Consider the following 13,227-nt stretch of genomic DNA (forward strand, 5'->3'; position numbering starts at 1 on the left):
ATGGTTCTCACCTTCTTGCACGTGTGTTCATGGTTCTCACCTTCTTGCTGGTGCCTCTTGGCGTAGGACGTCTCTCCGTCCTTCTGCAGGTGGAAGCGTTGGATGCAGCGTCGTACCAGATCTTCCCATCCCGGCTTCATGGAGGCGCGGAGCAGACTCGTGTCCAACGACGTGATCTTTCCTGGTCCAACAACACAAACCAGAGACACGGTCAGAGGGTCCAGCCTAGGGATGTGTCCCACTACGAGGGACCGGATCTGGACTTGTAAAAACGTTTCGGTTCAGGTCCAAAAAAAACGAAACCCGGTGATTCGGTTCTGGACTCATTAAAAATCGACCACTCACATTCTATATCCTTTACGTCTTCCCCGCGGCAGAAGTTGAAGCCGGCGCAATGAGTTTAAAGACGCGAGAGACGGAACCTTCGAGAAGATCGCTGGCTTCATTGAATCGTCTTAAGCCGCCGCTTGTGCCGCTTGTGCCGCTTGTGCCGCTCCGTGAGTTAGTTTGACGCTTGTTAAAGGAGCCGGTTGTGCTTTGGTTTGGGTGTAAATATTGTAATTTCTCGCTCAGGTCAGTGATGCTGGTTTAGTGTCACAAGTTGTCACTTTATTTCTTGAACAGAGTTGGTTACTGTTGGCCGTAACCATGGCGATGGAACAGGAACATCAAAAACTACCTGGTCTCCTGAGCCGCTCTTAGCTCCGCCCCAGAGACCACACGCACGCGCACTAGAGATGCTACAATATGAATAAAATAACTGTGTTATGATGTAGCATTTATTTCGGTGGGTTAATGTGCAATATACATATTTATACATCTAAGTAAATACTAAGTCAAAGTAATATTGTTTAATTGCTGGATTCATTCATTGGAGCTTATATTTTATAATAGTATTTGTATTCTACAGTTGTTAAATATGGTCTTGTGTTTAATGCTGTTAATATGATGTATTGTGTGTAGTGTCAAATATTTTCATATTCTATTTTTGATACTGATAAGTTGATTTATAGTGGTTCGAGTTGACAGTTTTTGAAGGTTTTTACATGACTTTGATGCCAATGGATCTGCAAAATTAAAGAGTGGAAATGTATCTAAAGCATTTTAAACTTCAGGTGTGGGAACAGCCCAGTCAAACCAGTAACACACTTACAAACCAGTAACACACTTACAAACCAGTAACACGCTTACACACCAGTAACACGCTTACACACCAGTAACACGCTTACACACCAGTAACACACTTACACACCAGTAACACACTTACAAACCAGTAACACACTTACACACCAGTAACACACTTACACACCAGTAACACACTTACACACCAGTAACACACTTACACACCAGTAACACACTTACACACCAGTAACACACTTACACACCAGTAACACACTTACACACCAGTAACACACTTACAAACCAGTAACACGCTTACACACCAGTAACACACTTACACACTAGTAACACACTTACAAACCAGTAACACGCTTACACACCAGTAACACGCTTACACACCAGTAACACACTTACACACCAGTAACACACTTACAAACCAGTAACACACTTACAAACCAGTAACACACTTACAAACCAGTAACACGCTTACACACCAGTAACACGCTTACACACCAGTAACACGCTTACACACCAGTAACACACTTACACACCAGTAACACACTTACACACCAGTAACACACTTACACACCAGTAACACACTTACACACCAGTAACACACTTACACACTAGTAACACACTTACACACTAGTAACACACTTACAAACCAGTAACACACTTACACACCAGTAACACACTTACACACCAGTAACACACTTACACACCAGTAACACACTTACACACCAGTAACACACTTACAAACCAGTAACACACTTACAAACCAGTAACACACTTACACACCAGTAACACACTTACAAACCAGTAACACACTTACACACCAGTAACACACTTACACACCAGTAACACACTTACACACACAGTATCGGCTGAAAAAGCTGCTCCAATACCAATACTCAACATGCTCTTGTTCCTCTAGTAAAACACATGATGCGTGTTAGCTCGTAGCTCGTAGCTCGTAGCTCGTGATTTGTAAGTTGTAACTTCTGTTAAAAACAGTGAATAAACCAGATCAATTGAGTTTATTTCAGTCTACAGTTAAGCCTTGTGTTTGATAGTCGTCCTTGTTCAAGTGTCTTGTGTTATGTTGTTATAACAATATGTAAATATGGTATGAGTTCAGGTCCGGACTCATTAGGTCCGGACCTGAACCTGAACCTCTGGATTCGAATCCGGACTTGAACCTAAACGTGGGTTTAGGCATGCATCCCTAGTCCAGCCTGTGTCCAGCCTATGTCCAGCTTATGTCCAGTCTGTGTCCAGTCCGTGTCCAGTCCGTGTCCAGTCCGTGTCCAGCTTATGTCCAGCTTATGTCCAGTCTGTGTCCAGTCTGTGTCCAGTCCGTGTCCAGTCCGTGTCCAGTCCGTGTCCAGCTTATGTCCAGCTTATGTCCAGCTTATGTCCAGCTTATGTCCAGTCTGTGTCCAGTCTGTGTCCAGTGGGTGTGTCCAGTGGGTGTGTCCAGTGGGTGTGTCCAGTGGGTGTGTCCAGTGGGTGTGTCCAGTGGGAGTGTCCAGTGGGTGTGTCCAGTGGGAGTGTCCAGTGGGTGTGTCCAGTGGGAGTGTCCAGTGGGTGTGTCCAGTGGGTGTGTCCAGTGGGTGTGTCCAGTGGGTGTGTCCAGTGGGAGTGTCCAGTGGGAGTGTCCAGTGGGTGTGTCCAGTGGGTGTGTCCAGTGGGAGTGTCCAGTGGGAGTGTCCAGTGGGAGTGGCCTGGTACCTTGCAGGTCTTGTCTGGTGGTGAAGTTCTCGTAGGTGGAGGTCACTGCTCGTTCTTTGACGGGAGGAACTCTTCGTGCGACACAGATCAGACACGACTGGAAATCTGAAATGTCAAAATGTCAAAGTCGTTTTACAGAATTCATTTGAAAATTTACAATTTGACCGACTTTGTACTAAAAAATGTGTTTAAATATTTTGTAGCGTTCCAAACGTGACTCACTTTCCTCATTTCCTCACAGAGAACTTTTCACCACCGTCAGTCAACTAGCAACAACTAGCAATAAAATATGATATATATAAAGTATGATATATATTTACTGCATATATAAAGTATGATATATATTTACTGCATATGTAAAGTATGATATGTATAAAGTATGATATATATTTACTGCATATGTAAAGTATGATATATATTTACTGCATATGTAAAGTATGATATATATTTACTGCATATGTAAAGTATGATATGTATAAAGTATGATATATATTTACTGCATATATAAAGTATGATATATATTTACTGCATATGTAAAGTATGATATGTATAAAGTATGATATATATTTACTGCATATGTAAAGTATGATATATATAAAGTATGATATATATTTACTGCATATGTAAAGTATGATATATATAAAGTATGATATATATTTACTGCATATGTAAAGTATGATATATATAAAGTATGATATATATTTACTGCATATGTAAAGTATGATATATATAAAGTATGATATATATTTACTGCATATATAAAGTATGATATATATTTACTGCATATGTAAAGTATGATATGTATAAAGTATGATATATATTTACTGCATATGTAAAGTATGATATATATAAAGTATGATATATATTTACTGCATATGTAAAGTATGATATATATAAAGTATGATATATATTTACTGCATATGTAAAGTATGATATATATAAAGTATGATATATATTTACTGCATATGTAAAGTATGATATATATAAAGTATGATATATATTTACTGCATATGTAAAGTATGATATATATAAAGTATGATATATATTTACTGCATATGTAAAGTATGATATATATAAAGTATGATATATATTTACTGCATATATAAAGTATGATATATATTTACTGCATATGTAAAGTATGATATATATAAAGTATGATATATATTTACTGCATATGTAAAGTATGATATATATTTACTGCATATATAAAGTATGATATATATTTACTGCATATATAAAGTATGATATATATTTACTGCATATGTAAAGTATGATATGTATAAAGTATGATATATATTTACTGCATATGTAAAGTATGATATATATAAAGTATGATATATATTTACTGCATATGTAAAGTATGATATATATAAAGTATGATATATATTTACTGCATATGTAAAGTATGATATATATAAAGTATGATATATATTTACTGCATATGTAAAGTATGATATATATAAAGTATGATATATATTTACTGCATATGTAAAGTATGATATATATAAAGTATGATATATATTTACTGCATATGTAAAGTATGATATATATAAAGTATGATATATATTTACTGCATATGTAAAGTATGATATATATAAAGTATGATATATATTTACTGCATATATAAAGTATGATATATATTTACTGCATATGTAAAGTATGATATATATAAAGTATGATATATATTTACTGCATATGTAAAGTATGATATATATTTACTGCATATATAAAGTATGATATATATTTACTGCATATATAAAGTATGATATATATAAAGTATGATATATATTTACTGCATATGTAAAGTATGATATATATTTACTGCATATATAAAGTATGATATATATAAAGTATGATATATATTTACTGCATATATAAAGTATGATATATATTTACTGCATATATAAAGTATGATATATATAAAGTATGATATGTATAAAGTATGATATATATTTACTGCATATATAAAGTATGATATATATTTACTGCATATATAAAGTATGATATGTATAAAGTATGATATATATTTACTGCATATATAAAGTATGATATATATAAAGTATGATATATATTTACTGCATATATAAAGTATGATATGTATAAAGTATGATATATATTTACTGCATATATAAAGTATGATATATATAAAGTATGATATATATTTACTGCATATATAAAGTATGATATGTATAAAGTATGATATATATTTACTGCATATATAAAGTATGATATATATAAAGTATGATATATATTTACTGCATATATAAAGTACCTTCTCCTTCCTCTTTGATGGACTGAGGCTCGGACACGGTGAAGCACTGCATGCTCTCGTACTTCTGCGGCCCCGAGTCCGGCGCCTCCTGCTGGTGCGGAGGCTCCTGGGGGTCCTGGGAGTCCGGGGCGGGTGTGGCAGGTGCAGAGGCCACGTCGCACTGAGGGTTGATCAGCATTCGACAGGTGAACGTGCGGCTGTTACGACTGGACGACTCGCTGCAGCGGTGACTCACTGACCACAGGAAACACAGACCCCTTTAGAGTTAAAGGGCCTCACCCGGAGTTAAAGGGCCTCACCCGGAGTTAAAGGGCCTCACCCGGAGTTAAAGGGCCTCACCCGGAGTTAAAGGGCCTCACCCGGAGTTAAAGGGCCTCATCCGGAGTTAAAGGGACTCATCCGGAGTTAAAGGGACTCACACGGAGTTAAAGGGACTCACCCAGACTCTTGGGCAGCAGGTTCCTCACAAACTCGGCGTGGTCCCCCACATGTAGGACGCTGTAGACACTGGAGCCCATCAGCGCCTCCTGCTGGTAGTGCAGGTACTGACTCACGTTCTCCGACACAAACACGATGTTCCCCTCCATGTTGACCACGAAGAAAAACCCGTCCAGAGCCTGACACAGAACAGAAGTGAGCCAAGGGGACCGTCCAGGGGCACATCAGAGGGGTGGCCTGGGGTGCCACCCTTGTCTGTCTGATTTGTTATGAGTGCATTCTGCTCAGTTCTTTCTTACACCCCGACTTGCAAGAAACCCTTAAAAAAGCACCAAATGACTGGAAATGGGATGTGTTATTTTCACATTTTCCAGGGTGTGGACCCCCTGACCCCCTGAACCCCTGACCCCCTGAACCCCTCTGCCCATCCCTGTTTCAAAATCCTGGAATATACTATATCATTGTAGGACCAGTGGCAGTCCTACTATGTTATAGTTTTAGGGAGTGTCTACAGAGCCGCAGTCAAAACTGCCATGTTATTTTGTGCCTCCTCCTCCTCTCCTCCTAACCCTTGTGTTTAAGTCTGTTTCGATGGGCGGGGCTGTGTCGATGGGCGGGGCTGTGTCGATGGGCGGGGCTGTGTCGATGGGCGGGGCTGTGTCGAATACCTCGAGCATCATGGGTCCCAGAGCGTCTTTGTCGATGACCGTTTGTCCAGTGGACGAGACGTCGGCCTTCTGCACCTCCTCTGCATCCACCTCTGCGGCTTTCTCTGCAACATAACAGGGTTACCTAGCAACCAGACTGTAAACAAGGAACACAATCCCTCTAAATTACACCAGAAACAAGTAATAATCCTGACAACACAGGCCTCTTTGGCCTGTAGGACTCCTGAGGTCATTGACAGGTATCGACAGGCCAGGCGGGTGCAGCTTGTGATGTCACAGAGGCAAAAACCCGGAGCTGGGAGGAGTTTGTGGAGGAGTTTGTGGAGGAGTTTGTGGAGGAGTTTGTGGAGGCCATGGAGGAGGACTTCAAAGACATTCTGGCAAACCAAGGGGACGCAGTGCTTCTTCAACACTGTTTACGGTGCGGGGGGAGACCTGCTGACCTCGACCTGACCTCCGGAGGTCGCCGGACGGTGGAAGGACTCTGAGGACCTCCTTAATCCCACTGTTACGTCTTCTGAAGAGGAAGCAGAGACTGAGGAAGCAGAGACTGAGGAAGCAGAGACTGAGGAAGCAGAGCCTGAAAACTCAGGTTGTGGCTCCTCAGTGGCTCCTCAGTGGCTCCTCAGTGGCTCCTCAGTGGCTCCTCAGTGGCTCCTCAGTGGCTCCTCAGTGGCTCCTCAGTGGCTCCTCAGTGGCTCCTCAGTGGCACCGGGGATAAGATCCTGACCTAAAGTCTCTGGATGTTGTAGAACTGTCTGTATATATGTGTATATATTTACTGTCTTTCTCTTTCTCTCTTTCTGAGTGACCATGAGTGAGCGTGCGGCAGCAGCTGTAAGTGACGACGAGTGACCGTGAGTGACCGTGAGTGACCGTGAGTGACCGTGAGTGACCGTGAGTGACCTGACCGTACCTCGCTCCTTGATCTGGCGGATCTGCTTGACCGTCTCCTTGAGAATGGCACATTTGTCCGGCTTCACGTTCAGGTCGTCCATGTCCTTCATGTTGAAGAAGATCAACTCAGCGAGCTCCTCGATGTACTTGTTCTCCTGCTCCCGGTTCCTCCTCTCGGCGCTGCGCTTTGGACTGAGGAGGTGAAGAAGGAGGCCAAGAAGGAGGAGGTGAAGGAGGAGGTGCAGGAGAAGGAGGTGCAGAAGGAGGCGAAGAATGAGGTGAAGGAGGAGGTGAAGAAGGCAGTGAAGGAGGTGAAGGATGAGGCGAAGGAGGTGAAGAAGGAGGTAAAGGAGGAGGTGAAGGAGGTGAAGAACAACGTGAAGAAGGAGGCAAAGAAGAAGGTGAAGAAGGAGGTGAATAAGGAGGCGAAAAGGAGGTGAAGAAGGGCTCAGATCAGACAGTGTTTTTTAAAACGTAAAAGCCTCATTTCTTTGACTTCTCTGCATGTGAAGGGCGTGGCTAAAGCCTCTACGCCGCGTTTGAACCTGGCTTTATGTCATGCTAATGCTAATGCTAATGCTAACGCTAATGACAGACGCATTATGACCTGGAAATATCAGATTGTGACTCTTGACAAAGCGAGAGCCGTGCGGCCAGAAATAGGAAACAGCTGTTGCTAACATGCTTTGCTAGCTCTGTGTTGCTAACGCGCTTTGCTAGCTTTGTGTTGCTAAGGCTCCACATAGTCGTTAGCGTCAGGGGAAACACAGCACTTTAGCACGAGATCAAGTCAAAGTTTGGAGACGAATGATTCTTTTGTGTTTCTCTGCTATTTGTCTCTTTTAGCCTGAGTCTGCATTCTCTCTCGTCCAATCATCTGGCTGTGCTGTGAAGCTCCTCCCCCTGGAGCCTTCAGACTGAGCGGGGACCAGGGCTTGTGTGTGGTTGTACCTGGGCCCCTGCAGCTCAGAGGGACAGTCCTTCCTCTTCAGGGACTCGGCCCTGAGAGGCTCCGGGCTCCGCCCCCCACTGCTCATCTCTCTCTCTATCGCCACCTGCAGGAAGAGAACATCCAGCATTAGCAGTTTAGACCTGGTTTAGTCCTGGTTTAGACCTGGTTTAGACCTGGTTTAGTCTTGGTTTAGACCTGGTTTAGACCTGGTTTAGACCTGGTTTAGTCCTGGTTTAGACCTGGTTTAAACCTGGTTTAGTCCTGGTTTAGTCCTGGTTTAGACCTGGTTTAGACCTGGTTTAGACCTGGTTTAGTCCTGGTTTAGACCTGGTTTAGACCTGGTTTAGTCCTGGTTTAGACCTGGTTTAGTCCTGGTTTAGTAGTCCTGGTTTAGACCTGGTTTAGACCTGGTTTAGTCCTGGTTTAGTCCTGGTTTAGTCCTGGTTTAGTCCTGGTTTAGACCTGGTTTAGACCTGGTTTAGACCTGGTTTAGTCCTGGTTTAGTCCTGGTTTAGACCTGGTTTAGTCCTGGTTTAGACCTGGTTTAGTCCTGGTTTAGTAGTCCTGGTTTAGTCCTGGTTTAGTCCTGGTTTAGTAGTCCTGGTTTAGACCTGGTTTAGACCTGGTTTAGTCCTGGTTTAGTCCTGGTTTAGACCTGGTTTAGACCTGGTTTAGACCTGGTTTAGACCTGGTTTAGTCCTGGTTTAGACCTGGTTTAGTCCTGGTTTAGTCCTGGTTTAGTCCTGGTTTAGTCCTGGTTTAGACCTGGTTTAGACCTGGTTTAGTCCTGGTTTAGTCCTGGTTTAGACCTGGTTTAGTCCTGGTTTAGTCCTGGTTTAGACCTGGTTTAGTCCTGGTTTAGTCCTGGTTTAGTCCTGGTTTAGTAGTCCTGGTTTAGACCTGGTTTGGACCTGGTTTAGTCCTGGTTTAGTCCTGGTTTAGACCTGGTTTAGTCCTGGTTTAGACCTGGTTTAGACGTGGTTTAGACCTGGTTTAGACCTGGTTTAGACCTGGTTTAGTCCTGGTTTAGACCTGGTTTAGACCTGGTTTAGTCCTGGTTTAGACCTGGTTTAGTCCTGGTTTAGACCTGGTTTAGTCCTGGTTTAGTCCTGGTTTAGTCCTGGTTTAGTCCTGGTTTAGACCTGGTTTAGTCCTGGTTTAGTCCTGGTTTAGACCTGGTTTAGTCCTGGTTTAGTCCTGGTTTAGTAGTCCTGGTTTAGACCTGGTTTAGTCCTGGTTTAGACCTGGTTTAGTCCTGGTTTAGACCTGGTTTAGTCCTGGTTTAGACCTGGTTTAGTCCTGGTTTAGTCCTGGTTTAGACCTGGTTTAGACCTGGTTTAGTCCTGGTTTAGACCTGGTTTAGTCCTGGTTTAGACCTGGTTTAGTCCTGGTTTAGTCCTGGTTTAGACCTGGTTTAGACCTGGTTTAGTCCTGGTTTAGTCCTGGTTTAGACCTGGTTTAGACCTGGTTTAGACCTGGTTTAGACCTGGTTTAGTCCTGGTTTAGACCTGGTTTAGTCCTGGTTTAGTCCTGGTTTAGACCTGGTTTAGTCCTGGTTTAGTCCTGGTTTAGTCCTGGTTTAGTCCTGGTTTAGTCCTGGTTTAGACCTGGTTTAGACCTGGTTTAGACCTGGTTTAGTCCTGGTTTAGACCTGGTTTAGACCTGGTTTAGTCCTGGTTTAGTCCTGGTGTAGACCTGGTGTAGACCTGGTGTAGACCTGGTTTAGACCTGGTTTAGACCTGGTTTAGACCTGGTTTAGTCCTGGTTTAGACCTGGTTTAGTCCTGGTTTAGTCCTGGTTTAGACCTGGTTTAGTCCTGGTTTAGACCTGGTTTAGACCTGGTTTAGTCCTGGTTTAGTCCTGGTTTAGTAGTCCTGGTTTAGACCTGGTTTAGACCTGGTTTAGTCCTGGTTTAGTCCTGGTTTAGTCCTGGTTTAGTCCTGGTTTAGTCCTGGTTTAGACCTGGTTTAGACCTGGTTTAGTCCTGGTTTAGTCCTGGTTTAGTCCTGGTTTAGTCCTGGTTTAGTCCTGGTTTAGTCCTGGTTTAGTCCTGGTTTAGACCTGGTTTAGACCTGGTTTAGACCTGGTTTAGTCCTGGTTTAGTCCTGGTTTAGACCTGGTTTAGTAGTCCTGGTTTAGACCTGGTTTAGACCTGGTTTAGACCTGGTTTAGACCTGGTTTAGACCTGGTTTAGTCCTGGTTTAGTCCTGGTTTAGTCCTGGTTTAGTCCTGGTTTAGTCCTGGTTTAGACCTGGTTTAGTCCTGGTTTAGACCTGGTTTAGTCCTGGTTTAGACCTGGTTTAGACCTGGTTTAGTCCTGGTTTAGACCTGGTTTAGTCCTGGTTTAGACCTGGTTTAGTCCTGGTTTAGACCTGGTTTAGTCCTGGTTTAGTCCTGGTTTAGACCTGGTTTAGACCTGGTTTAGACCTGGTTTAGTCCTGGTTTAGTCCTGGTTTAGACCTGGTTTAGACCTGGTTTAGTCCTGGTTTAGTCCTGGTTTAGTCCTGGTTTAGTCCTGGTTTAGACCTGGTTTAGTAGACCTGGTTTAGTAGACCTGGTTTAGACCTGGTTTAGACCTGGTTTAGACCTGGTTTAGTCCTGGTTTAGACCTGGTTTAGTCCTGGTTTAGACCTGGTTTAGTCCTGGTTTAGACCTGGTTTAGACCTGGTTTAGTCCTGGTTTAGTCCTGGTTTAGTCCTGGTTTAGACCTGGTTTAGACCTGGTTTAGACCTGGTTTAGTCCTGGTTTAGTCCTGGTTTAGACCTGGTTTAGACCTGGTTTAGACCTGGTTTAGACCTGGTTTAGACCTGGTTTAGTCCTGGTTTAGACCTGGTTTAGTCCTGGTTTAGACCTGGTTTAGTCCTGGTTTAGTAGTCCTGGTTTAGACCTGGTTTAGTCCTGGTTTAGACCTGGTTTAGTCCTGGTTTAGACCTGGTTTAGTCCTGGTTTAGTCCTGGTTTAGACCTGGTTTAGTCCTGGTTTAGTCCTGGTTTAGTCCTGGTTTAGACCTGGTTTAGTCCTGGTTTAGTAGTCCTGGTTTAGACCTGGTTTAGTCCTGGTTTAGACCTGGTTTAGTCCTGGTTTAGACCTGGTTTAGTCCTGGTTTAGTCCTGGTTTAGACCTGGTTTAGTCCTGGTTTAGTCCTGGTTTAGTAGTCCTGGTTTAGACCTGGTTTAGTCCTGGTTTAGACCTGGTTTAGTCCTGGTTTAGACCTGGTTTAGTCCTGGTTTAGTCCTGGTTTAGTCCTGGTTTAGACCTGGTTTAGACCTGGTTTAGACCTGGTTTAGTCCTGGTTTAGACCTGGTTTAGACCTGGTTTAGACCTGGTTTAGTCCTGGTTTAGACCTGGTTTAGTCCTGGTTTAGACCTGGTTTAGTCCTGGTTTAGTCCTGGTTTAGACCTGGTTTAGACCTGGTTTAGTCCTGGTTTAGACCTGGTTTAGTCCTGGTTTAGTCCTGGTTTAGACCTGGTTTAGACCTGGTTTAGTCCTGGTTTAGTCCTGGTTTAGACCTGGTTTAGACCTGGTTTAGTCCTGGTTTAGTCCTGGTTTAGTCCTGGTTTAGTCCTGGTTTAGTCCTGGTTTAGACCTGGTTTAGACCTGGTTTAGTCCTGGTTTAGTCCTGGTTTAGACCTGGTTTAGTCCTGGTTTAGTCCTGGTTTAGACCTGGTTTAGTCCTGGTTTAGACCTGGTTTAGTCCTGGTTTAGACCTGGTTTAGTCCTGGTTTAGACCTGGTTTAGACCTGGTTTAGTCCTGGTTTAGTCCTGGTTTAGTCCTGGTTTAGTCCTGGTTTAGACCTGGTTTAGTCCTGGTTTAGACCTGGTTTAGTCCTGGTTTAGACCTGGTTTAGTCCTGGTTTAGACCTGGTTTAGACCTGGTTTAGTCCTGGTTTAGACCTGGTTTAGTCCTGGTTTAGTCCTGGTTTAGTCCTGGTTTAGACCTGGTTTAGACCTGGTTTAGACCTGGTTTAGTCCTGGTTTAGACCTGGTTTAGACCTGGTTTAGTCCTGGTTTAGTCCTGGTTTAGACCTGGTTTAGTCCTGGTTTAGTCCTGGTTTAGACCTGGTTTAGTCCTGGTTTAGACCTGGTTTAGTCCTGGTTTAGACCTGGTTTAGTCCTGGTTTAGTCCTGGTTTAGTCCTGGTTTAGTCCTGGTTTAGACCTGGTTTAGTCCTGGTTTAGACCTGGTTTAGTCCTGGTTTAGTCCTGGTTTAGACCTGGTTTAGACCTGGTTTAGTCCTGGTTTAGTCCTGGTTTAGACCTGGTTTAGACCTGGTTTAGACCTGGTTTAGTCCTGGTTTAGTCCTGGTTTAGACCTGGTTTAGTCCTGGTTTAGACCTGGTTTAGACCTGGTTTAGACCTGGTTTAGACCTGGTTTAGTCCTGGTTTAGACCTGGTTTAGTCCTGGTTTAGTCCTGGTTTAGACCTGGTTTAGTCCTGGTTTAGTCCTGGTTTAGACCTGGTTTAGACCTGGTTTAGACCTGGTTTAGTCCTGGTTTAGACCTGGTTTAGTCCTGGTTTAGTCCTGGTTTAGACCTGGTTTAGTCCTGGTTTAGTCCTGGTTTAGTCCTGGTTTAGTCCTGGTTTAGTCCTGGTTTAGACCTGGTTTAGACCTGGTTTAGACCTGGTTTAGTCCTGGTTTAGACCTGGTTTAGACCTGGTTTAGTCCTGGTTTAGTCCTGGTGTAGACCTGGTGTAGACCTGGTTTAGACCTGGTTTAGACCTGGTTTAGTCCTGGTTTAGACCTGGTTTAGTCCTGGTTTAGTCCTGGTTTAGACCTGGTTTAGTCCTGGTTTAGACCTGGTTTAGTCCTGGTTTAGTCCTGGTTTAGTAGTCCTGGTTTAGACCTGGTTTAGACCTGGTTTAGACCTGGTTTAGTCCTGGTTTAGTCCTGGTTTAGTCCTGGTTTAGACCTGGTTTAGTCCTGGTTTAGACCTGGTTTAGACCTGGTTTAGTCCTGGTTTAGACCTGGTTTAGACCTGGTTTAGTCCTGGTTTAGTCCTGGTTTAGTCCTGGTTTAGTCCTGGTTTAGTCCTGGTTTAGACCTGGTTTAGACCTGGTTTAGACCTGGTTTAGTCCTGGTTTAGTCCTGGTTTAGACCTGGTTTAGTAGTCCTGGTTTAGACCTGGTTTAGACCTGGTTTAGACCTGGTTT

At 43.1% G+C, this 13,227-nt stretch overlaps 1 protein-coding gene across 1 annotated transcript in view; it reads right to left on the reverse strand.

Annotated features, from left to right (window-relative positions):
- The window catches only part of LOC140355899 (nuclear receptor coactivator 2-like), a 55,156-nt gene that overhangs the window by 26,132 nt on the left and 15,797 nt on the right, over window positions 1–13,227 (reverse strand). The window contains exons 2-8 of the mRNA XM_072440544.1: window positions 8,077–8,180; window positions 7,145–7,317; window positions 6,229–6,332; window positions 5,562–5,739; window positions 5,123–5,356; window positions 2,851–2,955; window positions 41–181 (exon numbers count right to left, since the gene is read on the reverse strand). Coding sequence (XP_072296645.1) covers window positions 41–181; window positions 2,851–2,955; window positions 5,123–5,356; window positions 5,562–5,739; window positions 6,229–6,332; window positions 7,145–7,317; window positions 8,077–8,162 — 1,021 coding nt within the window. The 5' untranslated portion in view covers window positions 8,163–8,180. The remainder of the gene's footprint in view (window positions 1–40; window positions 182–2,850; window positions 2,956–5,122; window positions 5,357–5,561; window positions 5,740–6,228; window positions 6,333–7,144; window positions 7,318–8,076; window positions 8,181–13,227) is intronic.

This window comes from Eucyclogobius newberryi, unplaced genomic scaffold (assembly GCF_026437365.1).
Source record: "Eucyclogobius newberryi isolate DKJ021-1_F unplaced genomic scaffold, fEucNew1.0.hap1 SCAF_12, whole genome shotgun sequence".
Taxonomy (NCBI): Eukaryota; Metazoa; Chordata; class Actinopteri; order Gobiiformes; family Gobiidae; genus Eucyclogobius; species Eucyclogobius newberryi.